Source organism: Equus caballus, chromosome X (assembly GCF_041296265.1).
Source record: "Equus caballus isolate H_3958 breed thoroughbred chromosome X, TB-T2T, whole genome shotgun sequence".
Taxonomy (NCBI): domain Eukaryota; kingdom Metazoa; phylum Chordata; class Mammalia; order Perissodactyla; family Equidae; genus Equus; species Equus caballus.
In genome coordinates, this window is record NC_091715.1 from 115,126,303 (window position 1) to 115,153,646 (window position 27,344).

General features: G+C 45.7%; 1 protein-coding gene across 5 annotated transcripts in view; it reads left to right on the forward strand.

Moving 5' to 3' along the window:
• The first annotated feature begins 313 nt into the window (after positions 1-313).
• DOCK11 (dedicator of cytokinesis 11) overlaps positions 314-27,344 on the forward strand; it is a 180,605-nt gene continuing 153,574 nt past the window's right edge. For 3 of the 5 annotated variants that reach the window (XM_023633785.2, XM_023633787.2, XM_023633788.2), the window contains exon 1: positions 314-695. In XM_023633785.2, the coding sequence (XP_023489553.1) occupies positions 594-695 (102 nt within the window). In that variant the 5' untranslated portion in view covers positions 314-593. The remainder of the gene's footprint in view (positions 696-27,344) is intronic. The other 2 variants (XM_023633790.2, XM_070258289.1) reach the window with 1 other exon arrangement.

Sequence of the window (27,344 nt, forward strand, 5' to 3'; positions counted from 1 at the left end):
TCGGCCCTGGGGGCTTGCGGGGTGGGAGGACCTGAGAGTTGCCCAGCCCTCCTGCGGCCACTGCAGCCTCTGGGGCAGGAAAGGAGCCCTGGGGTGGAGCACGCCCCACACTTGGAGACGTTTCGTTCCCCCCCCACCCCTCAACACACACGCACGCGAAAAATGAAGCAGCCAGATCTCCCCTCCCGGATGCGGCTGCACCAGCAACATCAGCTGCGGGCGGAGCCCGAGCGGTTGCCACTTCCCCCCTCTTCCCTCGTGACCCTCGCCCCCCCTCCAGTTCTCCCTCCCCCTCCACCCACCCTTCCTCGCCAGACACACCCTCCTTCTTGGGCTGGTCGCGAGCAGAGCTCCGGCTCTCTAGGGGAGGGAGTGGCCGCCGCTGCCGCCTTGGGGCAGGACAGGGAGCGAGCGAGCGAGCGAAGGAGGGAAGGAGGGAGGGGCAGCGGGAGGGAGGGAGGGGCAGCGGGAGCCGCGCCGCCGCCGAGCTGCGATGTGGCCGGCCGGCCGGCGTGTAAACAGCGGGAGCAGCAGCGGCCGCGGCCGCCCCGGCCCGGGGCAGTGAGCACGCCCGCGACCCGTCCGTCGCTGCCATGGCCGAAGTGCGCAAATTCACCAAGCGGCTCAGCAAGCCCGGCACGGCGGCTGAGCTCCGGCAGAGCGTGTCGGAGGCCGTACGGGGCTCCGTGGTGCTGGTGAGTGTCCGGGGAACGGGTCGTCCCGGGGGACGCGCTCCGGGCGAGAGCGACCGGGTGGCTTCCCGCGCGCGGGGACCGGGACGGAACGGCGGTGCCGCGCGCTCTTTCTCGCTTCAGTAAGTTTTCGCCCCGCCGCCGCTGGCCGGGGTCCGAGTCCCGGGCGCCCGCTGACAGCGCCGCGGCTGCTCGGTGCGGCGGGGCGTGCGCCCGGCTGGACGCCGACAGGCTCTCGGGGGCTGGGACGGCTGCGCCCGGCGCGGGGCTCCGAAGCGCGGCCCGGCGGGGGATGTGAGCTAGGGAGCGGACCTCGCGCTGCCCGAGCCCCGGCACAAAGAGCCGGGAACCAGGGCGCGATGAGATCCTGAGTCCCTCCTGCGGGCACCTGAGGCAGCCTAGGCTGAAGGATGCGATGTGCGTTTTGCACAGACACACTCGCGCGCGCACACACGCACCGTGTACACAAAAAAGAACCCCACCCAAAAAGCCCCAGGCGCCCGAGCTCCGGCGGGCGGTGAGAACAGAGGAAGCAGAGCGACTTCCTCCTGCTACTGGGGAGAGAGGGTGGTGATGGGTGTGTGGAAGGGGTGCTGCTGCAGCTGCTGCCGCGGAGGGAGGGGATTGGAAACGATCGGGTTCCGGGGTGAGCGGGCGCGGGGTCCGCCGCAGGGCAAAGGTGTCCCCAAGGACCCGGGAGCGCTCGAGAGGCAAGGAGATGGTGCCGTGAAGGTTTCGGGGAAGATGGTGTGTGCCAGTCCAGGGATGGAGGACCTGGGGCCAGAGCCCCACCGCTCAGGGCTGGGGGATGGGGAATTGAAAGCGCGCTGACCCCCTGGGAGCCCTCCCATCGCACCCTCAGCCGCATCCAGATTGTCTGACTCTGGAGGGAAGCGGACGGGTGCTAACGGGCGCTTGCCCCTTCTCCTGTTTTTAAGACGCTCGTTGCCAATTTCCTGGACAAGCGAGCAAACCCTAAATAAGCAATCAGACTGGTTAATTAGTGTTTGTTTTGTTACTTTGGTTTTTTGTTTGTTCGTTTTTGTCTCGCTCCACTCCTTCCACCTTACAGCGTGTCGTCTGCTGTTTAAATTTCACCGTTTTTAAAAGTGGGCTCTTTTTGTTAAAACAACTTATCATCGGAAGGGAACTTCACAGCTTTTCCTTGTAATTTGTCTGTTGATCTTGTAGAATCTGCGATAAAACCAACATTAAAGGGAGGCCAGGGCCCTGATCCCGACAGTGGAGAAAGTTGACATTAGTGGGAGTTCTGGAGGAGGATCAAAGGTAAAATATGTACCTTTGAGATAAAGATCTGATCCCTAATAGCTACAACTGTGCAGAGCCAAGTGACTTTAAAGAAATCTCTCCATCATGGCTGGACCCTTGAAAGTTTAATCCTGCTGTTCAGCAGAGCTAAACCCGGGCCTTTCATGTTGTTTTAATGGGACCAGCTTATTGTGTGTTTCACTGATTTTAGAATGAGGTCCTGTTGGGGTCAGATTGGAACCTCCATTGTCATCGCAGCCAGTAAAGAAAGGAAGGCAAGCTGCGTGCAGGGCATTTATACCAAGGCCCTCATCTTGGATGATTGTTAACAAGTGATTCAATCTGCCTAGCACAGGAAACGCTTTCCTGAATTCAGGAAGAAAGAGAACCTTGCTTGAGCAGGGGTGGCTGGCCCTTTACCACATTGTGTGAAGGGAGCCTGTGAAGTGGACAGATGGTCTCAAGAGAATAAATGGGACTCGGCAAACCTCCCCTGGGATTTGACCAGCATTTGACCTGCCACCCTCAGCAGCAAAAAGTTAACATTAGCTTGCTTGCTCAGGATTTTAGGTTTTAAAAAGAATTTTGTGTGGCACAGGTGCAGCTGCCCCTCCCTAACCAGGGACTCTGTGGCAAAGCTGGTGACTCTCCTGGGAGATACTGCCAGCCTAGCTTACTTGGGACCCAGGCCACAGATTTTTACCAGGCAAGGCACAGGAATGATACTTATTTACTACTCTGGTATGCGATCCACGTTGAGATTTTAGAGGAAGGGGGGAACAGATTTAGGAATCTAAACCAATATCTGTCGAGCCCCCTACTACGTGCAGGACACAATGCTAGACGTGCTGTAATTAGATGTGAATGTGGATGACTTTCTTCGTTTGTTTTTATTAGTTCCAACCTGGATTGAGTCTATGTGTCTGTCAATAGAACACCCAGATGGTGTACCCAAATCAATTTTAGATTATTCATAGCACCTTAGTGAATGCTATTTTTAAACAGTTCAGTCAATTAAGAAATAAGGAAACAGTCTTAAAGGGAGTGGAATCTCCTAAATGGCTCTCTTTCTTGGCCCCTGCTTTTCTGACACAAAGAGCTGTTAACCAAAGTTAGCAAAGCCATGGGTGGCTGGAGAGTGAGTGGACCATGTGGCAGCTGCCGCCATAACTTCTGATTCTTTCTGATTTAAGCCCCAAAGTGTTTATTAGGGACAGCTGAGGTAGGATTTACACTTGCTGCTATAAACCCACGACACTTGCATTAGGGCTTCACTCTGGAGTCACATAGCCAGAGGGCTACATTTCCGCAGATCAGGCTTTCCTCTGGTGTCTCTCTCGCTAGAGCTTGGATAAACCCACCAAGCTGAACAAGTGCACAGCAAATATACAGTATTTCCTGTTTACGTGGGTTTTTGTTACAATTATACCCTTGTTGGCATGTTGTTAACATCATACAGTTTTGCTCACTGTTTGAGAAATTCAGAAGGCCTGGGCTATATATAGCATGTAGTTGTGTATTCAGCCCTTCATTCAGTTCTTGGTACTTCCACGAATCTATTAACCATGTCATGAAGCAGACGGAGAAAGAGAGACTGTTTGGGTGCTGCGTTTTCCTGTAAGTTTGGCATATTTACGAAGGTCAGTTTTAGCTCGGGGAAAGGGATAATTACAGAATTAACTGCTGGCAGAGATTTCTCAAGAGGGGCTTGGGGAGGAGTATTATAGCCTGAGAGCGTATGTGATTAATTGAGAAGTGTTTTTATACGGATGTGGTTCACATGCAGAGTTTTAACGCTGTTTTTGTTATAATTCAGGATGTAGCTATTTGTGCCTCAGGGGAAACAAAGGCAGTTGGTAAACTTGTATTCTGTCTGTTCCTAAGAGGAGGCATTGTGTCAGCCTGGGAAAGTCACCTGGTAGGTGTATAAATACTAGTTGCTTGCCACTGCTGAGTTTACCCTCAATTCCTTGTGCGCCAAAGGATCAGGAAAGAGTTGCTAGATGTTACGGGTTGTAGCCCCTTGAGGCAGGGTAACGCATGCACTCCCCGGACTGGCACCGGCCAGATTTCATATCCTAACTCCAGCAGAGAAAAACTCTCCCTAAACAGAATGGCAGAAAAGCGTCTGCCGCTGTTAACCCCCCCACCAGGCACACACAACTACCTTTGCGTGGAATGTTTGTTAGGTTCGCATTTAGGGAAGGCTTGAAAACGAACCAGCTCCCCAGCTCCCTCTTCCCAGGGGAGTCAGTGGAAAGTACTTAATATAGGACAAAACAACATACACTGTGGAATAAAGCCAGTTCCAGCGGGCTTCTTGACCAGGCGTTTCCAGTTGTGAAACTTAGCTTGGCTCTGAATGAACTGGGGGTCAGGAGTGTTAACAGGAGTGTCGGCCTACACATGAGATAGGCTCACTCCTGAGGGCTTCTGCAGGTTAGGAGGGCCCAGGGCAAGCCACTGCTGGAGGCTCTGTCCCACAGCCCCGTGCAGAGTTTGCTGTGAACCATCTTGGAGCACCAAATAGTAGAATTTGTTTTCCTAGAGGAACATGTTAGACAAATTCTCCTGATTGATTCTTTTCCTATTCTAATTATCAATAAGCCTTCTTTTTGAAGTGTTTATTGCTTTTTTGCTCATAATAAATGAGTTTTTTGCTTTGTTTTTTGCTCATAATAAATGCGCGTTTATTGTAGAAAAGTTAGGAAAACAGAAAAGAGAATAATTATCACCATCTCATTACTCAGAGGGAGCTCTGTTAATATTCTGATGTATATGTGTCGAAACTCTTCTCTCTGTATGTATATATGAAAACAGATTGAAAAAGTATATCATACAGACTTTTAAATAAGTTTTTCACTTATCGATATCTCATGAATATTTCTTCACATCAGTAAATATAAATCTACATAATCGTGTTTAGTGACTGCCAAAAATTGCGCTATGGTTGTACTATAGCTGATCGTCTTTTATTGATTGATATTTTGACAATTTCTAATTTTGTGTTATAAACATAAGCTGTCCAGCACAGTAGCTACCAGCCACCTTTTACATTTAAATTAATTAAAAATAAAATCAGCCTCTAAATGGTACTTGCTACAGTTCAAGTGCTCAATACCCACATGTGGCTGGTGGCTGCCATATAGGACAACACACATAGAGAACATTTCTACCATTGCAGAAGGTTCTTTTGGACAGTGCTAGTATAAACATTAAATTTTTTTTTTTTTTTTTTTAAGATTTTATTTTTTTTCCTTTTTCTCCCCAAAGCCCCCCGGTACATAGTTGTGTATTCTTCGTTGTGGGTTCTTCTAGTTGTGGCATGTGGGACGCTGCCTCAGCGTGGTCTGATGAGCAGTGCCATGTCCGCGCCCAGGATTCGAACTAACGAAACACTGGGCCGCCTGCAGTGGAGCGCGCGAACTTAACCACTCGGCCACGGGGCCAGCCCTAAACATTAAATTTTTTTAAAATTTTTTTTTTCCTTTTTCTCCCCAAAGCCCCCTGTACATAGTTGTATATTCTTAGTTGTGGGTCCCTCTAGTTGTGGCATGTGGGATGCCGCCTCAGCATGGCTTGATGAGCGACGCCATGTCCGCGCCCAGGATCCGAACCAGTGAAACCCTGGGCCGCCTGCAGCGGAGCGTGAACTTAACCACTCGGCCACGGGGCCGGCCCCTATAAACATTAATTGAGTGACCGTTTTTGGGCAGACATTTTCAAACTGGCTAGATTGCCCCTTAGGATACATCCTTCGCATTGGAATTGCTGGTTCAAACATTAGACACGTTTTTAGTATTCAGAATTCCTCTTAAACATGCTGTTAAATTGCTCTGCAGAAAGTTGCTGCCACTTGCTCTTTCACCAGCGGAATAGGCGAGTGTTCATTTCCCCTCTCCCATGCCAGCACTGGTTATTAATATTTTTTAATCTTTGCAATCTGATGGGAGATAAATGGTACATCGCTGTTGTAATTTGCATTTCTCTGAGGACTCTTGACCAGTTTTTCATATGTTGATGAGCCATTTGTGTTTCTTCTTTTGAGGATTTGAGTGAACCTTCTTACAGGCTTATTTCCTTGTTTGTAATTCTTGCAATAACGGTCTCCACCCCAAAGATTCTGTTTCGATAGGTCTAGGGTGGGGCTAGGCATCTGTATTTTTAAAAACTACCCGAGGTGATTCTGATGTGCACAGAAACACTCATCTAGACCACCTGCCCACTCAAGGCAGGAAAGGCCCCTACACATACCCTGACAAATGATTATTTAGCTTCTCCTTAAACGCTCCTGCCTATTTTAGAGGGCTATGTCAGAGAAGGTTCTTGAGCTGAAATTTACTCTAAGTTCCACCGTGGGCCAGGCCCGGCTCTGCTGTTTGGAGCCACACAGAATATGTTTGCTTCCTCTTTCACATGACAACCCTTCAAATATTTGGAGATGGGCATTGTGTCATTTTTAAATTCACTCTTCACAAAGTCAAAGAGCCTTCATTTCTTTCCTTCATTCCTCACATGACTTGGTTTCAAGATTTTTCACCATCATGGTCACCCTGTTTGGGCTCTTTTCCAAGGTTTCAGTGTCCTACTTACAATGTGGGAGGCCGAACACAGGCCCAAGAGTCAGATCTGGGCTTGAATCTGCCCCCTGTCACCTGTTTGCATTGTGGACTGAGGCAAGTAACCAGGTTTCTCTTTCCTCATCTGTGAAATGGGGATAAATACTTGTACCTACCTTGTGGAGTTCTTGTGAGGATTAAAGAAGGTAATATATGGAAAACGCCTGCTGTTTAAGTGATTATGAAGGTTGAAAAAAAGATCTGGTGAAAAAAAGTGTTCTAGAAGAGTCTATCACAATACAATGGAGTAGGGGCAATGTTTCTTACTTGTTCTGGATATGAGCCGAGAAGTCAGGGGCTGTATTCATGTCTATTCCCAGTGCCTCACACAGTGCCTGGAATGCAGTAGGGACTCAGCGGGAAATACACTGGCAACAATGTGTAGGAGGACAGGGTGCTGGGTGACTGGAGGCTAGGTAACTATAGTTATAGTTCCAGAGAGAGAGAACAAAAGCTGTAACTGAGTCGGTGAGAATGGAGATAAGGGGGAAGATGTAAGAGACATTTCAGTGATAAAAATCAACAGGGTTTGGTGATTCTTGAAGTGGGGGAGAAGGGGGGAAGGAAGAAGTGGGAGGAAGAGAGAGAGAGAGAAGAAGAGAGGAGGTGGAGTCACGGTGAGCTGAGGTGTCTCAGCTTGGGTAAACAGGAGGATAAGCATGTTTGCTGATAGGGGAAGGGGAAAAAAAAAGAGCAACCTCTACTTGAGAGCGTTGTCAGGGCACAGCCAGGTTTCAGTTAAGCAAGGAGGTGGAGATAGCCTAAGGAAAGGCCGAGCATGCAGGGTTGTGTTTTTGGCAAAAGCCTAGGGGTCTTGAGGGCATAGAAGAAAGTGTTCCAAGTGGGATCAGGAAGAGGAGGAAGAGCCAGGGTTGAGGGACAGAGATGAGATTGTAGGCGAGATTAGCTGATTGAAGAGCTTTACACCTTTGGGGGTGATTAGGGAAGTGGGAGGCAGGGCGTGGAGGAAAGGTTTGGAGGCCAGCCCTGGACTTCCAGTTAGAACAGTGGTGGGAAGTTGTATCACCCCTGGGCCGCTCCCCCTGCCAAGGCTTGAGCCAAGGGGGTAGGGGCTGACCAGCCTACTTTCCCAGGTTCCTGAAGAGGTTGAATAGGATGTTTCCTGCCCTGGAGGCACTCACAAGCCAGGAAGGGAGATGAGATGTATGCAAATAACTGAAATAGGGAAGCTCGAAGCATAGCAGGAGGCCAGTGGTTCTGCCTTCTATGTTCTGTTACTTACATCATCTCTGTGCCCTCACCCACCATGCTCTTTTTTTTGTGATCCGCAATGTTTTTCAAGAGTTCGGTCCTTTCTGGGTTCAACAGTGTTAAATAGTCTTTTGCTAATGAACAGTTAATCTCTATGGCATTTCCCACATTTGTTTGACTAGAGAGGCCTTTTTTTAAGTGGGGACAGGGAAGGTAAATGGTGGTGTCTAACACTTGGAGAAATTCGTATCCAGTGTACATGTGTAACTCACCTTGGCATTCCTTTACTTGCCCTCTGGCCGCAAGAAGTGCTTGCTGCCTTCCCACATCCCCAGTGCTCCACCTCAGGAGCCCCCTTACTTGTTTGTTGGAATTCAGTTCAGAGGAGTCACTCACCTACCTGGTTTTGCATTCTTCTGAGATACAGAATCCTCAGTAAGGCGTGTTGAAATTTTTTTTTTTTTTTTTAACATAGAAGGGAAGGCCAGAAACCAGGAGGGAGAAGGAGCTCGAGCTGTTTCCCTTTTTCCGTAAACCCCAATGGTAATTTTATGACATAGCTCTTCGGGATTTAGATCCTTTGGTTCCCTTTAGCTTTTGTCAGGAGGGCAAAGGGGTTCATGGGGAACCTTGGCCTGTTGCTTATATCAACCCAGAGCCAGATGCCTTTTTTTTTAAATTATATTGCATTTTATTAGCTACTATTGTGGGGGATCAGAATTGGCCTCCTCAAAATGTGTCTCTTTGTCTTGCCTTGATTATTTTTTTTTAAACTTTTTATTGAGATTATGATAGTTTACAACCTTGTGAAATTTCAGTTGTACATTATTGTTAGTCATGTTGTAGGTGCACCACTTCACACTTTGTGCCCTCCCCCCACCCCCCCTTTCCCCTGGTAACCACCAATCAGTTCTCTTTGTCTCTATGTTCAACTTCCACCTATGAGTGGAGTCATACAGAGTTTGTCTTTCTCTAGCCAGATGCCTTCTTGATTCTTGCAGGGCCCCATCCTGGAGGCTTCCAGAGCAGTAACTGGGGCAAAGGGACAGTCTCATTTAGCTCCATTGCCTGGAAGCTTGTGCTTGTTAGAGCAGAGTGGTTACAAGTGGGCTCTGGAAGCACACAGCCCGGGTTCAAAGTTCAGCTCAGCTCCTTTGGGTTACCGTGGGTCAGTTATTTAACCTTCTGTGCCTTGATAGCCATCTCGTGGGCTTGTTGAAAGGCTGAAAGTTGTTGTTGCTTGTGAAGCACTTAGAGCGGGGCTTGCCACATGGAAAGCACTTAACGACTGTTGGCTCTTATTACTCTTCGCAGGCTTTATGGTGGGCAAAAGAAGTCTCTTGTGTATGTGTTACAAGTCAACAGAGGTTCAAAAGTAGACTGGCAGAAGGGAAGCAGGTACTCTTGCTTTTTTGTTTCCTTGCTCCAAATTATGCCCCAAAGGGTGAGCTACAGGCTGAGCCAAGAATCACAGCCATCCTGGAAGAATAAGCTGGCAGACCTGTCTCCATTAGGTTCTTGGTAATATCCACTCCCAGTTGGACTTGGTCATATCGAAGAGCCCAGTGATGTGAGCTAGGGCTCTGGGTCTTTGGCAGTTCTTGCCTTCAGAGGAGTCGGATGAATGAGTAGGAAGGCTAGTTCTTAAGTGGGGAGGAACAGCCTGTCCTATGACCCGGGGGAAGGTCCTCCAGTCTGGGAGCTTTCATGCATGGCTTTTGGGAGAAGCACTCACCTTTAGGACAGGCTGTTCAGTGCGGTTTATGCGAAGGGATGGCGAGGGGAGAGTCAGGCTCTGTATGGAAGACTAGAACTTCAACGCTCTTTCCTTTCCCTCTCAAACTTTATTGACATCCCTTTCGCTCATTAATCCTCACTTTTAAAAATCAAGTAAATATCGAAATTCAAATGCCTTTCTAAAGATCTATTTTGGAAACATGTATTTTAGTGGAAGAAATTTCAAGCTTAAAGGTCTCCTAAGAAATTAATGTCCTTTGATATTTAGCTATTCTGGTTTTGTGGTAGCAGGATAAGTTCTATTAGGAAGAATGTGTCCAGGTTTCCAGCATAGTCAATACCGTGGAAAATATGCCATGGTTTACCTATTGTCTACGCACAGCCTCGCACAATCACACCTAAATTTGCTATTAATGATTTCCTGCAATTCTTCTCGACCTTATTTTTATTGCCCATTGAGTTTATCGTTCGCAGGAAGTTGTATTTTTGCCTTTCCTGACAGCTTATGTCAGATCGTCTGTTTCAAGCTGCTGAGAAATGTTTGAAGATTTCCTCGTACTTCAGCTTCCTCTCATGCTGCTTTCCCTAAATGACTGAAGCCCTTTACTGGGTGTGATTTAGTTAAGGCGTCCCATGTGCTTCCTCTGAGACAGAACATCTTTATTTGAAGTGTTTCAGCAAAGTGTGTCAGGAGGCTGGGGACTGTATTTGTATAAAATGTTGTTTAGATGATGACAAGACTTTGTATTTTCATAGCCCCGGTCTTACGAGGAGGTAAAAATGCTGTTGTGCCCGTGACCTCCCGTGTTCTCACAGGTCACTATCAAACACATAGCTCGTCGCCGTCACCTCTCTTCTGTGAGTGGGAAGCAGAGGCATGGTGTCAAGTGAAGCAGGCTGTGGGTCACCCAGAGTCACTAAATGCCAGAACAGGTATTGGGCTCCAGGGGTCCCGAGTCCTTTGGCGTAATTAGGGAGAGAAGCCCTAGCTCCTGGGCCGGATTCCAGAATGCATCAGGTGGAGGAAGCTCCTTCTGTGTGGTTTTGGTGATGATCGCCTTCTATTGGGAAACAGTGTTTATTTCTGAACAAGCTTAGATCTCTTTAGTGGGAAAGTAGGAGGTGTAGACCACAAAAAAAGAGGGGTGGGGTTGTTTTTGAGAAACGTGGGCGAGATCAGTATAGATTCTTCCTTGCCAAAGTAAGCCGAAGGATTTTGAGAACTGGTTGCAGTTGGCTGCTCTTCCTTTCTTTGCTATTTCAATAACTATATGGAAAAAAGTCTCCAGAACACTGGCTCTGCAGAGGTACCTGGGATCGTTTTCATGGAACTGTTAGGATTTTTTTTCAAGTGCGTTAGTGCCGTCCAAAAATAACAACATATATATTTCTCTGCGTGCCTTTTATATTAGTAGTTTAGTTTTCCCACTTGAGAAACTGCCAGCTTTATGCCTTGCAGGACCTGTGGTCAGTGTTCATGGTGTGAGTGGAAGAGTGCTGTTGGCATAACCAGTTTATTTTCTTTTTTTGCTTTTTTTTTTTTTTTGAGGAACATTAGCCCTGAGCTGACATCTGCTGCCAGTCCTCCTCTTTTTGCTGAGGAAGACTGGCCCTGAGCTAACATCCATGCCCATCTTTGTCTACTTTATATGTGGGACGCCTGCCACAGCATGACTTGCCAAGTGCTGCCCTGTCCGCACCCGGGATCCGAACCGGCGAACCCCGGGCCACTGAAGTGGAACATGTGCACTTAACCGCTGCACCACCAGGCCTGCCCCACCAGTTTATTTTCATAGGTTAATAAGTTCCTAATGCTTCGGTGCATTAAATGGGTTTATTAGAGACCTGAAGGAGGGGATGCCACCTTCTAAAGTGTCTAACTTACCACCAAGAAATAACTTAAATCCAGGAGGGCTCTGAATCAACTTGCAAATGTTGAACTAAATGGTTATTTAAAAGCTCATAGAGGCCAATAGCTCTCCTGTCCAGCAGAGTGTTTGCATCACGCTCTATTGCTTGTGGAGTGGAGAAGGATCTCCCTGCTAGCCTGACCCCAGGGAGAATTGCTCCTCCATACTGGTGACCGACGCAACTGCTGGTAGAGGTACTGTGCCCTTCGAAATGAAACGGTCTGGTAGACATCTCACCGGGAGAGCCAGAAGAGAAGTCCATAAGACTTCTTGTTTCAGTTCTGTAATTGAAGCCCAGCTCGCCCTCCTTGCCCCCTCCCGCCGTCCCTCCTGTCTCTGCATGTAGCTGGAGCTACTCCCCATGCCACTGCTGCCCACTGCCGGCCCAGCACCGCAGCAGGCTCAGAGACCAGCCTGGGCCTAAGCAGGGGCCATCAGAGGACATCAGAGCTCAGGTTCTGGGCCTTGAAGTCCTATAGGCTGCCCTGTTTTTAAAATCTGTTTCTGGTCACTAGGTCTTATCTTTTTCCTTATCCCCTTTGCCACTGTCCCAGTCACTGTGTCCTTGTTTTGACCCCCTACCCGGTATCGAACACCCTGCCTTGGTTTTCCGGCCAGTTGTCCAGTTCCTCTAGGAGTGAGTTCTGGTCTTGTTGCTGGCCCTGGGGAGGGCTGCCCTCCCCTCACCATGACCGTATAACAGCTTGAGCTCAGCACAGTAGGACTGTGGACTGAAGGGGCGAGAGTCTGCCTGGAGAACTCAGAGGAGGCAGAGTGCCTGGGATGAGGAGGCCCAGCCAGTGGCCCTGCTGAGGGGTGGACCAGATGCATGGCCTGTTAGTGTCCTGTGGCTACTGTAACAAATTGCCATAAGCTTGGTGTCTCAAAACAACACAGATTCATTATCTCACAGTTCTCGAGGTCAGAAGTCTGCCAAGGTGTCAGCAAGGCCTCACCCACTCCAGAAGCTCCAGGGGAGAAGCCATTACCTTGCCTTTCCCAGCTTCTAGAGGCTGCCTGCATTCCTTGGCTCATGGCCCCTTCCTCTGTTTTCTAGCCAGCAATGGCTGATTGCGTCTTGCTCACATCAGATCACTCTGACATTGCTTGTTTCATCTCATCTCCTTCTCTGATCCTGACTCTCTAGCCTCCCTCCTTCACTTAGAAGCACCCTTATGGTTACATTGGTCCCACCTGGATAATCCAGTCATCTCCCCATCTCTGTCATTAATTTAATTAATTCATCTGCAAAATCCCCTTTGTCTTGTGAAGTAGCATAGTTACAGGTTCCGGGAACTAAGAGGTGGACATCTTTGGGAAACCATTATTCTACCTACTGCACATGCATTGCTGGAGGTTGAGGAATGGTGGAATCCTGGGCTCAGATGGCTTCCCAGCAAGGATACTGACATCATGGTGGAGAGCGATAGACTGGAAAACTGTAGGCCAGGTGCAGAAGTCTCCACAGATTTAGAATGAGGAAGCACCATCCCTTTTGAGAATTTTTGACAAAGAAAGTAATAGAGTTTTGCAGTCTGCAATTTCAATTTGGATGTTTTCTTGAATTCTTCATAATTAAAAAAATTTTTCCCACACAAAACTCCCTCAGTCTGGAGTTCTTGTAAGTGGGCACTGCTTTCAGACTTGAGGTGTTTCAGGATACAAGCTGGCCAGACGCTTAGCAGGCACTTAGCCAGCTCAGGCTTATGGAATTTTCCACCCTCAGCTAAAGAAAAGAGTAAAGAGGTAGGGCTGTGTGTGCATGTGGGTTTAAAAGAGAAAGGGATGGTTTCACATCACAGAGACTAACTCTTTGGCTGACAAGCCCCAAGACACCTCTCATGTGTTCTGCATGAGAGAGAGTTCTCCCATCCTGAAGGTCAAGTTAGACCGGGCCTGGCCCTCCTGCATTTCCAAGGTAATTGCAGGACCCTTTCCCAGAAGTGGGTTTATAAAACACATGATTGGAGAAGCAGAGAGAAGGCCTGGAAAGTCTCTCTGATTCCTTCTGGCTTCATGGTGATTTCAATTGAGAGAGAAATTGAAACTTCGTCTCTCCACCAAATCCAGTCACTGCCGTCTTAGAGACACACACCACAAAAGCTTCCTGGCTGATCACGTTTGCACCAGCCCCCTCACGCTGGCCGGTAGAATATCCATGATGATCTGATGGCAGAGAGCTTACTGCCCGGAACAAGCACTCTACCGTAGATGTGGATTGCATTTTCTATTTTTACATCAATTCTAATTGGCCATGGCTCTATTTCTCCAAGGGCTGACCTATCTTTTTTCAGGCCTTTGGATAACTGACCTGGCTCTAATGCACAGAAAATCATTATGGAAAAGGTTGGGAAACCTCAGATTTTGGTTAAAAATCTGTACAAGCAAAATATACATTAACCATCTTCACTTTCTCCTGTTCCATTTTTCCTTTTTTTCTCCCTCAATAGGAAAAGAGTTCAATTCTCCTTAGAAGCCATCTCAGAAAATTCAGGTGTTTTCAGTAGAATGATCTTAAAATTTTTTCTAGTGTATTTATATACTGCTAATCTATAAAATGTGAAAAGATATTAACGGTAGTCCTATTTAAATTTTCTTTAGAAACTGATGTTCATTTTCTCCAAATTAGAAGCTGTTTCTCTTTAACCTGGCTTATTTTATTTTACTTCATTTTCTTTTACTGATTTACTACTTGCTGGTTGGGGCTTCTTCCTTTTTTACTGGCCCTTATCTGAACTTCGTGGTTTATGGGTCGTGTGCATTCGATCAGTGGGCTTCCTGACATTCTGGGGCTGGGGTGTATACCAGGAGGGACTAGAAAGCCGGTGTGTTGTTGGAGCGGGAGCTAGAGAGCGAGGTGCGCTGAGCTGTGGAAGAGAGCCTCAGCTGAGGGAAAAGATTGACACTTTCCTTAGGTTCGTGCTGAAATCCTGGGGGAAACGCTTTTAAAACTGTTGCTTGAATTGAAGAGAGGCAGAGAATCTGTTTCCACTGGTATCTTTTTAATGGATTAAGTCGATTTAGGGCAAGGGTGGGAGTGTAGAATGGGAGAAGGCAAGACAAGGACTTAATCTGAGGAAACTGAAGGATAAAAAACAGTTAAGACGGAAGGAAGGTTTTCTTTGGTGTGTTAGAATAGACCAAAAGACCAGAGATTAATATATTAACAATGTTTTAATGAGGGTAGCAGTATATTTTTAGATTCAGACAGGAAGGAATCAAACCCTTTAGAAATTGTCCTAGGTAAATGGAACAGTTTTGTCTGGGACCAAAGGGATGAGTAGATTTTTATTCAGAGGATGGAAGCAGTGCACAGTGTCAACTTGTATAATTCAAGACCCCAAATCAATTAGTTAAGGAATGCAGAGAGTCCTTGTATGCAGTTCTCCACTGGCTATGATGATTGGAACTCAATTCTCCAACTTAGATGGAGGTCAGAGACTTGCGACCACCAGAAACCTCTAGAGGCCAGATTTTTTGGGGCTTAAGGGTGGAGGGACTCGTGCCAGTTCGGCCTGCCCTCACTTCCTCCATCCTCGGGTAGAAGATGGGCAACAGCTCATATCTGTTCCAGACCCGTATCTTTTAAGGCAGCAAGCCCTGCTGGACAGGAATGGTGGCAGTGGAGGCTGCCACTCTTGAGCCCTTGAGACTTTCTCTGCGAGTGGCCCCCACTGGGGCCCGCTTCCTCTTACTGACTGTGTCCTCTCCTGACCAAGCCGCTTCCTTCCTCTTTCCCCCTGCTGCCCCCTAACTGCTCTTCCCTCATTCTGATTTTCCTCAACTGCTGCTCCTGGATTTCACCTTGCTGCACTGCCACCTTCCAGGAAAAGCTTCTGTTCCTCTGGCTGCTTGGCCCAGCCCCCCCCCCCCCCCACCCCCCACCAGAGCTCTCCCATAGCCAGCCCCTTTGCTTCTCCCTTCCCCCATGCTCAGGGGAAATTCATTCTGCTGTGAGCACGCTCCCACTCTCCCCTTCTCATCTTTTTTTTAAGATTTTATTTTTCCTTTTTCTCCCCAAAGCCCCCTGGTACATAGTTGTGTATTTTTAGTTGTGGCTCCTTCCAGTTGTGGCATGTGGGACGCCGCCTCAACGTGGCTTGATGAGCAGTGCCATGTCCGAGCCCAGGATCCGAACCGGCAAAACCCTGGGCTGCCCAAGCAGCGTGCACGAACCCAACCACTCGGCCACGGGGTAGGCCACCTCCCTTTCTCATCTTGTTCTCACCTCTTCCTTCCCATTCTCCTCAGTGTTTGGCCAAAGTGTTCTCCATGGGACAGAGCCATCACTGTGTTTATTTTGTTCTAACCTTTACTTTAGCCAAGGATGAAAAATTCCAAAGGGCTGAGCTAGTGATGGCTGGGTGACTTTTCTGGAAATCCAATGGCCTGGATGCCAAGGGGTTGTCGTGTAGCTACACATCTGGCAAGGTTGTCCCCTAAACTGTCCTAGTTTTGGATTTAGTTCCAACTGAAAGAAGTGGAGGTTCTACCTGCGGAATTATGGAGTAAGAGTGAAGAGGTGAAGAACTGATACAGTGACGATTATATCAGTTTACATCACTTTGTTTTTTCTGCTGTGTTTAGTTGGGAGAGCCTGGCCTTTGGCTTAGTAGAGCTTTCAAAAGGGAAACTTTGTGCATGAGAGACAAAGTTCCTGCAGCTCAATTTAATGAGGATCTTGCTTTGTTGAGGTGGTTATTTGGCAGAGACCACCCACATTTCAGAGCAACCAGGTATGTTTCAGAGTGGGTTTCCTGGGGAGCAGGAGCGTCCTCCCAGTTGACACCAGGTAGAATTGAGTGGGTCTACCCCACCGTCGTATATCCTGCCCCCTCCCTGGAGAAAGCATTTAGGCAGGATTTTGTCCACATGTCCCTAGGGGAATAACAAGTCAGAGTGGAGACCATCTTGACAGCAAGCAAAAAAGTGGTGATCGTTTTGAAATAGCTAGAAACTGACCACCATTCTGCTGTCTCTCAGGAGAGGGTGAGGGAAAATAACAAAATCCTCAAGTCCATAAAAATACCAATTCTATCTGCATTTGGCTCCACGGTACTGTAAATAAGCACCCAGATTTCCTAGCGGGCCTCCGTGCCCCTTCCTATCCACCAGTAAGGCCTGTTCTACCTTTGAATTCTCTTCTCCCGCCACATCTTTTCCTGTAGTCTGTACTCTAGCCGTGCCGGACCATTGCGGCTCCCCAAAAACTTTCTCATCTCTGTGCCTTTGCACATGCTGACTCTCTTTCTGGAATGTCCTTCCAACCCTTGCCCTGCTAAGGGGAATCCTATCTGTCCTGCAAGGCTTAGGTCAAATGGCCATCCCGTCTCACCCTATTTGGAGCACATTGCTCCTTCTTCAGGCTTATGCCTCCTACTAGTTGTGTTGGTTTCTTATGGATGCCGTAACATTCACCACAAACTGAGTGGCTTAAAACAAAATATTTATTCTCTTATAGTTCTGGAGGCCAGAAGTCTGAAATCAGTATCACTGGGCCACATTCCCTCTGCAGAATTAAGGGAAGGATCTGTTCTTTGCCTCTCCGAGCTCTGGTAGCTGCCAGCATTCCTTGGCTTGTGGCTTCATCACTCCAGTCTGCCTCTGTGGTCACATTGCCTTCTTCTCTTCAGTTGTGTCAAATCTCTCTTTGCCTCTTTCTTTTAAGGTCATTTGTGAGAGTGTTACCGCACAAAATTGCAGTTCTCCTACCCGATGTGCATAAAAAAAGCACCAATTATTACAGCATCAACTTTTGGGAAAAGAAAACAGCTTTATTGCTGGATTGATCTGCAAGGAGACAGGGGGCATATGCTCTCAGATCTGGCTTCCTGATTCAGGGCTTGGGGCACAACTTACGGGATGAAGGGCAGGGCAGTCTGAAGTGTGGAGATAGATGATTGGAGGTAAGGAGAAGTCAGGTAAGTGAGGATTTGTGCAAGCGTGGTCAAGTTTCATGGCTCGTAGGATGCACGAGCACAAAATGGTGGTGTTTGCATGATCTGAGGCTGGAGTTTTCAACCCTTTGATGTCAAAAAGGTCACTTATCGGGCATTTGCACAGGCCCACTTCTTGGGTTGGTGGTCTCATCTGGTCTGGACTGGGCAAGGGGTCTCAGTTCCTGAAAAACCACTCTTAATTGCTCTGTTCATAAGATGGGGTCAGTTGAACTGGTCCTGGAGGGCCCACCCCAGTAATCCAGGATGATCTCCTCATCTCAAGACCCTTGACTCAATCAGACGTGTAAAAACCCTTTTGCCGTAAGGTAACATTTACAGACCCCAGGGTTTAGGATGGGGGCATATCTTGGCGGGGCATTTTTCATCCTATCACGCTAGTTCTTCCCTTTTAGAAGGGATTGATTTCGTTCCACCTCATCACAACTTCTCTCATCCATTAGAATGTAAAGGCCTTAAGGAGCTGGCAGGAGAATGGAAAGAGCTAATTCATAGCAGTCAGAGTGCCAGAAGGGCCCAGCAGTTCCACTGACGATCTGGGTTGCCTCAGGCAGGTTATTTAACTTTGTGGAACCTCCTTGTGCTCATTTGCAAAAGGGAAATACTGTCAACCTCAGTGGGCCTTGCGAAGTTGTTTATAATAGCAAAACAAACAAACTCCAAAATTTAAACAACCTAAATGTTCAAAAGTAAGGTATCAGGCAAATATACAACCACACACTAGAAAACCATGCAGCCGTTAAAATGACGTCTATGTTATTGACGTGGAAAAATGTTTAGGTTAGGAAGCAGCATGCAAAGTGTGATCGTATTTTTCTAAAATGATGCATATGTGATATATGTGAACTTACTTAATCACTCTGCGCTTCAATTTCCTCATCTGTAAAATGGAGATAATGATAGTTCTGACCTCACACGGTTGTTGTAGGGATTGAGTAAAATAATACAGTAAAACACTTAGAACGATGGCTGGAGCATAGGAAGCACTGAATATATGTTAGCTATTAGTAGTTTTGTTATGTTCAAAGAAAATATCCTCAAAGAGTATGTGTGTGTGTCTATAATGTATGTGTGTATATCTAATATTAATACTGCATGTCTTTGGATGGTGGGATTATCAGTAAATTTTATTCTTGCTTTATATTTTCTGTTTTTAATGTGCTTATTCATTTATTTTACATTGAGCATATATTATTTTTATCAGAAAAAGTAGAATTCAAGTTCTGTACTTACTTTTCAGGCTTGCTATATTTATGTGACATATATAAAAATAGATATATATATGACGTATAGTACTATATAGTAATTAGCATGACGCTATCATTATTAAGATAATTTCTCCTATAATCCTGCAGCTCCTTGCTCATTGCTTTGCAAATCTCAGGTTCTCTGTTGAATCCATAAAATTAGGATGGTCTGGAAATTAGAGACTTCGATTCCCATTTGCTTTCCCTTTCTGTGTGCTTAAATAGTCCCCAAATTTTGATCAAAATGCGATCTCTGTGAAGTGAGTTTTCATAGGGTGTGTATATATGTGTATACACTCACACACACAATATATATATGCCTGTATGTCTACATGTATCTATATAATATTTCATATTACCTGTACAATTTTTGAGGGGCAGAAATGCCAACCCTGAATTTTCTGAAATGTAAATTAAAATTGCTCTCCTCTTTCTTGCATGTGAAATACATCTCAGGTTGTTAATACTGTAGTCATCCTTTGCTGCCATTAATTATATTAATCACTAGAGGGACTTAAATTTCAAGTAAAGCTAATTAATAGGTGATATGCATTGATATTGCAAGGATTTCTGGTCGCAATTTTCCTGATTTTGAACATGCTGTATCTTTGTTCTTTTATTTAAAAATGATCTTAGATTTCTCGTGGGTTTAAAAACAAATGAGTGGGAGAATTGCTGATGAATTAGGAGCTTTGAAATGGAAAGTCTTGCCTTTGACATTTAAGGTAATTATGGTGCACATCTTGGTGAACAGGGTCTCTCCTCTCTGTACTGTGTGCCTTTTTCTTTTCTATGAGTATGCACACCGTGAGTTCATTTCTTTTTCTCTCTCTCTCTCTCTTTTTTGTGGTGAGGAAGATTGGCCTTGAGCAAACATCTTTTGCCAGTCTTCCTCTTTTTGCTTGAGGAAGATTGTCCCTGAGCTACCATCTGTGCCAGTCTTCTTCTATTTTGTATGTGGGATGCCAGCACAGTATGGCTTGATGAATGGTGTGTAGGTCTGTGCTGGGGATCCAAACCCATGAACCCCAGGTGGCCAAAGTGGAGTGCACAAACTTAACCACTATGCCACCAGGCTAACTGCTAGTTCACTTCTTTTTTGTTGCCTCTGTTCTTCTGTCCGTCTTCTCTCCACCCCATTTCTCACTCTTTCTTTCCAACCTCCGTTCTGATCATAATATAAAACTGATATATAAAAATTGATTTGTTGTATTTAAACTGAGTTTTGAATATTTTCTCTTCATAACTTAAAATGTGGAGGGGAGGGAGGCATAGATAGGCAGGACACAGAGGAGTTTTAAGGCAGTGACACTACTCTGTATGATACTATAATGATGGGTACATGTCATTATACACTTGCCGAAATGCACAGAATGTACAACTCCAAGAGGGAACCCTCGTTTGAACAATGGACGTTAGGCAATAAAGGTGTGTCCGTGTAGGTTCATCAGTTGTAACAAATGTAACGCTCTGGTGAATGATGATGATGGGAGAGTCTGTGCTTGTGTGTGGGCGGGGGGCGGTGGGGGGGGGCGGTACGTGGGAACTGAACTCTCTGTACTTTTTTTTTTTCCTGTACTTTCTGCTCAATTTTGCGTTGAACCTAAAACTGCTCTGACAAGTAGTCTATTTTGACAAAGTAAGATGCATGAAATACTTTATTTTTCTCTTTGTGAGAAATAAACTTAAATGTAGTTCTCCTGTACTTATGTGGACCTTTAATTTGCCTGCCTGTCAGTGGCCCTCACTTTTTTCCCCATCCCTGGTAGTTTGGAAGGTTGCGTTCCCAGCTCTCTTGCCAGCTTGTTTGGCATAATTATAAAGACTAGCGAACGCGGATTGAACACTTTGAAGGCTTTGGATGAAAAGTGCTCGGTAACAGCAAGGCAATTATATTGTCAGAGTGGGGGATTATGAGTCAGAAATTTTAAGATCGACTCCTCACTGTATGACCTGGAGGCAGTGCAGCGCGCTGATGAAATGGGTGTATGAACCACCGAAATCAGGGCGAAGAGCTACCTGCTAATCAGATTCAGGCTTTGGGACAGCTGTGTTTGCTCAATGCCGCCCGTGTGCAAATGAAATAATTTAGCATATATTAGGAGAATCTGATTTTTGAATAAACTTGATTGGAACCCTTTGGCAAAGCAAAGAATCCTTTTGTAATGCAAATGACCACCCACTAATTGATGTATTTTGTAAGGTAGGATTTAATGCTTTAGGCTTTTATTACTCCTGTGCCATTTAAAATCAGATTGTTTCGGGCCTGGGAGAGAAGAATCACTCTGGGAAGTTGCATTAACTCCTTCAGCCTTGAGGAAGCCATTTAGTCAATTATTGTTTCTGGGGGAACTAAATAATACCCTTGTCACCTGAAAGATTTAAAATAGCCTTTGTAAGTGGCTCCTTAGTCTCTGAAAGAACATGACTCATTCCTTCATTGTACCCTGAAAGAAATCAAAGTGTCAGAAGACACTGGGAAATGGCCTTGTTATATTTCTGAACATCAATACTAGAAGTTTTAAACATTAGGAAACCACTATGATATGGGTTAAAAGTTGATGGTTGGAGTCACTATATTTAGGATGTGAGTGAAAGAGCAAGGGGTGGCTTGGCAGTCCTTTCTAGAATATTCCTTGGGGAAATTCTTGCTGGCAGCATTAAGGGTCTTGAGCTCCGGCTGTACTCTGTGTACCATAGGTTGTCTTATTCTTTTGTCCAGGGAGCCTACCCCCCACCGTGACCCCCTGCATTTCTGACTGCTTTACGTTTATACATGACCCCGTAATGTTTCTTGTGCCGGCTTTCCTTAGGGTTGCTTCCCCCCTCTAGCAGCCTTTGGATCCATCTTCTGCACGTGACCAGTGAAAGGAAACTAAGTGTATTAGAACAAGTCTTGCATTAGTGCTGGGAGATAGATTGCATTCCTGCGCCTCTTAAAACCCATGCTCTTGACAGTGTAAAATGGGGCTGTGGAGGGTGAGATGCTCCAAGTCTTGGTCAGCCTTTGCCTTTCACTGACCTCAGTGCATGCCGCTTAGTGGAAAAATATGATCAGGGTTCACCCTATGGAATCATTGCTTAATATTGTAGATGACTCATTGGAGCTAGTGTGTTAGAAAATCACTTCCAGATGTGTAGCAGAAACTTCCAAAAGGAAGAAATAAACTCGAGGAAACCGGGTTAGTTTTCTTTTTTCTTTTTGTGATCTTAGGGCCAGAATCAAATCTTCTTGTATACGGTTAGTCAACATATATATGGAGTTCTGAGTAGTATGATTCTGTTCACTTACTTTTAAACTGCTACCCACGTAAGTGGGGGGCTGCCTTCTACCTGCCACCTTATCCCATAGCACCTTCTGCCCTCTCCACGTCTCCCCTCTTCTCACAGTGATGAATGGTGTGGGAGCCTTACCTAGTTCCTCAGGTGCTGGCCTCGTTCTTTTATCATTATCAGCAAACATTTACGGAGCCTTCCTCTGTGAAGGCACGTTGCTAGGTGCTCGGAGGGATGGGAGAAATATCTAGTTGGAGAGCGGCAGCAGTTCTGGTAAGACAGCAGAGTGACTGACAGTGTGAGCTCTGCTGTCAGCATCTGGGTTAAAATGCCACTTTCTGGTTGTGGAATGTTAGGAAAATTACTTAACCTTTCTAAGTCTCAGTTTCTTTGTCTCTAAAATAGGAGTGATGATAATTCCACTTCATAAGGGCAGTGTGAGGCCTGAGTGGCATAATCCGTGGTAAGCACTTGGCCGCGGCTAGGGAAGTGTTCGCTCTTATTCAGCCGATTGGCCTCTGTGTGTAGTTTGTGTATGTCTGCGTGTGAAAGAACATGAAACATGAGTTGTTGATTGCCGCCCTCCAAGAAGCAACCACAGTGTTGATTTTTTGAGATTCTCTTTAGATTGATTTCACTCCAGCAGATTTTGGGTTGGGCCCTGTTAAAAGAGCTAACGTGTCGTCATCACTTGGAGGCACCACATGGCGGATATTGCAGATCATGCAATAGTCAGAAGGAAGGTATTTGTAAGTGGCACAGCCTGGAGCCCTAGCAAAAGCCAAGCCTGCTTCAACATGGTGTTTTTGGTAAATAAAATCTTACGTTTTTCATCCTACTCATTTTATTTTTTTTTACAACTTACCTATTATCACATTGTATTTGAGTCGTTTTCAATTGGATGTGTATTTTCCTGCCAGATCTCAAATCAATAAACAGTGTGTTTCTATACTAGAATGTGATAAAAACATTTCTAAATCTTGAAAACTGCATCAGAAAAGGAAAAGATGAAAACCATTATTATTCAATAGAAATGTGTCTCTTTTTGAAGAGTTAAAAATGGTTAGGCCTAAGTGTCCATTGACTGATGATTGGATAAAGAAGATATGGCGTATATATACAATGGAATGCTACTCAGCCAGAAAAAAAGGATAAAATTGTCCCTTTCACAACAACATAGATGGACCTTGAGGGTATTCTGTTAAGTGAAATAAGCCAGATAGAGAAAGACAATCTCTGTATGACTCCACTCATAGGTGGAAGTTAAACATGTAGACAAAGAGAACTGATTGGTGGTTACCAGGGGAAAGGGGGTGGAAAGTGGGCACAAAGGGGTGAAGTGGTGCACCTACAACATAACTGATAAATAATAATGTACAACTGAAATTTCCCAAGGTTGTAAACTATCATAATCTCAATAAAAAGTTAAAAAAAATGGTAAGGAATTCATGAAACTACTACAGAAACTACTATAGTGGTTAACAGGGTGCACTCCTGAGTTAATAGCCTTGGCTTTGAATCCTGACTGTATTAGTTTTCTCTTACTGCATAGCAAATAACCACAAGTTTAGCAGCTTAAAATAACATGCACTTCTTATTTCTCTGGGTCAGAAATAGGGGCAGGGCTCAGCTGGAATCTCTACTCAGGGTTTAACAGGTGTTCACAGGACTGTGTTCTCATCTGGAGACTCAAGGGCCTTTTCCAAGCTCCTTCAAGTTGGCACAGTTCAGTTCCTTGTGGCTGTAGGACTGACTGGTCTCCTTTTCTTGCTGGCTGTTAGTTGGGAATGGCTGTCAGCTCGTAGAGGACACCTTCAGGTCCTAGTCATGTGGACCTCTCATAACATGGGGGTCTACCGTTTCAAAGCTAGCAGGTGAATCTCTCTCTCCAGGAGGGGCCCAGGTCTCTTCTAGGGATCACCTGATTAGGCCAGGCCCACCTGGGATAATCTCACTTTTGATTAACTCAACGTCAATTTATTAGTAACCTAATCAGCGAAGTCATATCTCATAATATTCACAGGTCCCAATTGCATTCAAGAGGGAGGGGATTATACAGGGCATGCTGACTGGGGGCAGGAATCTTAAGGGGTATCTTGGAATTCTGCCTACTGCACTGACTGTATCACTCCCTTGGGCAAGTTGCCTAACCTGGCTTGGTCTCAGTTTTCCCATTGATAAAATGTGAGTCTGATGTATTTTCTATCTTCTAGGATTATTGTAAGAATTAAATGAGATAACGCATGTAATGCATTCAGTGTGTAGCAAGCCTGCAATAAATGTTAGAATTGTGGTGGAGAAGAGCTACTTTTCTTCCTCCCTTCTTACCTTTTCTTTCCCTGTCCCCATCCCCATAATGAAATGGCTTTGACGGTGGAGCCAGCGTGTGAGCATATGCTAAAGGAATTGAGGGGTTCCCTCCCCCTAACGATTTAAGTACAAAAATTGATTCCCTAAGATAAAGGTTATTTCACAGTGACGTTTCTTAGCCAGTTGTTTTGGGATGTCTGGGTGAAGGCCTTCCTGCTTCGAGTTTGATTCTGTGCTCAATGAGCGCATGTGCAGTACGCAGTTCATGCGCTCCGCTGCCCCGGGGTGTGAGGTGCGATTCTTAGTGAAGGAAAAAGTTTCAGGTCTTAGTCTACTTATGAACAAATCACCTGGTCGATCAGTGATCCATGATTGTGAATACCTTTGATAACAAATGTTTACTTCCTAGAGCAGGAAATATCCATTTACAGGACCTGCACCAGGTGCTGTGCTAAATGCATTACACGTGTTATCTCTTGTAATTCTTAGAATAACCTTAGGAGATCGAAAATACTATCAGACTCACATTTTATCAATGGGAAAACTGAGACCAAGCCAGGTTAGGCAACTTGCCCAAGGGAGTGATACAGTCAGTGCAGTAGGCAGAATTCCAAGATACCCCTTAAGATTCCTGCCCCCAGTCAGCATGCCCTGTATAATCCCCTCCCTCTTGAATGCAATTGGGACCTGTGAATATTATGAGATATGACTTCCCTGATTAGGTTACTAATAAATTGACTTTGAGTATTCAAAAGAGATTATCCTTGGCGAGCCTGGCCTAATCAGGTGATCCCTAGAAGAGGAACTGGGCCCTTCCTGGAGGGAGAGATTCTAACCCTTAGTCTAAGGATATTCAATGGTTCAGCCACACGATAGTCCTGAAATTTAGAGTTAATTTATTCACATAAGCTACTGAGGCACAGCCATTTCAGGGGATTTGAGTAGGGTTCCAGGGCCATCCCTGGAAGAAAATGACTACATGCTGCTGCTTCTCATTGCCTGTGGAAATTGCTTATATGTGAATAATACTTGGAAAATGAATTCCCACATGACAAATAATTGTGTAGAAGCCCCATTTTGCTGGTGGGATTGTTGAGAGAGAAGGGGACAGGGTCGGGGTGTGGGGGGAAGAGCGGGGGAGAGGAGGAAGGGAGGGCGGTGAAGACACAAGGAACAAAGGGCAGAGTCACAAAAAAGGCAAGCCCTGCAATTTACCAACAGAGGGAATCGCTTCTGGAGATTTTGGTTCTTCATGATGGAACCGAACTTGGGTGTCACTTTTCACAGTATGACTTAAATGTTCCGCTCCATTCAGTAGTAACAAATCTGCATGTTTATCTTCCATGTGAGAAGTTTGGAAGTTGGAGTGTGTGTAGTCAAGGATCAGCCAGAGAAAGGAGGGTGTAGCTTATGAAATGTCTGCCTGGTAGAACTGGGGAAGCTTAAAAGTCAACCAGATCCCATGTCCTCACCAGCCGCCCACCCTCACTGGGCTCTCCTACCACACCCAGCACGAGTTCCCTTTCTGTGACTTACTTGTACGCAAGTGTCCTACAACGTTGGCTGCCGGAGGAGGAGCCAAGTTGGGGGAGGAGTCATGAGTTTGTTACCTCATTGGGAAGACCTCAGTTCTTGTTCCTTTACGCATGGGAGAGAAGTCGAAAAAGAGGTATAAGGATTCCCTTCCCCAGCTATACTTTAGGCTGTCTGCCTGCCCCCTAAAAATTTTTCCTGTACCTTTAAAAAATCGCCATCAAGAGAATGAAAAGGTATCCCATGGAATGGGAAAAAAGACTTGCAAAACACATATCTGATAAAGAATTAATATCCGGAATATATGAAGAACTCCTACAACTCAACAACAAAACAAACGACCTGATTTTAAAATGGGCAAAGGGGGGCTGGCCCCACGGCGGGGTGATTAAAGTTCCGTGTGCTCCACTTTGACGGCCTGGGTTTGCGGGTTCGGATCCCAGGCAGGGACCTACTCCACTCATCAGTTACACTGTGGAGGTGTCCCACATACAAAAACTAGAGGAAGATTGGCACGATGTTAGCTCAGGGCTAATCCTCAAGCAGAAAAAAAGAGGAGGATTGGCAATAGATGTTAGCTCAGGGTGAATCTTCCTCACCATAAAAGAAAAAAAAAGGCAAAGAACTTGAATAGATTTTTCTCCAAAGAAGATATGCAAATGGACAATAAACGCATGAAAAGATACTCAGCATCACTAATTTTTAGGGAAAAGCAGATCAAAACAATGGTGAGATACTTCTTCATGCCCATTAGAATGACTCTTATCCAAAAAATGGAAAATAATAAGTGTTGGAGAAGATGTGGAGAAATTGGAACCCTTGTGCGTTGCTGGCGGAATGGTAAAATGGTGCAGACGCTGTGGAAAACAGCTTGGCAGTTCCTCAGAAAGCTAAATACTGAATTGCCATATGATCCGGCAATTCCACTTCTAGGTATGTACCCAAAAGAACTGAAAGCAGGGACTCATATAGATACTTGACACCAGCGTTCATATCAGCATTGTTCACAGTAGCCAAAAGGTGGGAACAACCCAAATGTCCATCAGTGGATAAACAATATGTGGTACACATGTACAATGGACTATTATTCAGCCTTTAAAAGAAATGAAATTCTGACACGTGCTCCAACATGGATGAGCCTTGAAAGCCTCAGGCTAAGTGAAATAAGCCAGATAGAAAAGAATAAATATAACTGCATGATTCTGCTTATATGAGGCTCTTAGAATAGGCAAATTCATAGGGACGGAAGGTAGATTAGAGGTTACTGGGGCTGACGGAGGTGGGAAGGGGGTTTAGTGTTTAATGGGGACAGAGTTTCTGTTTGGGATCACGACAGCATTTGGAATGATGGTTGCAGAACATTGTAAATGTACTTAATGCTGCTAAATTGCACACTTAAAAATGGTTAAAATGGTAAATTTTATGTTATGTATATTTTACCATGGTAAAAAAAAAAAACAAAGTTGATTCTATGTTTTTGGATTATAAGAGCAATACTTGTTTGTGCTAGAAAAAACTTGGGGAAAAACAGAAAAGGAAAAAGAAGAAACAATGGCTCATAGTTCCCCCACTCAGAGTACAT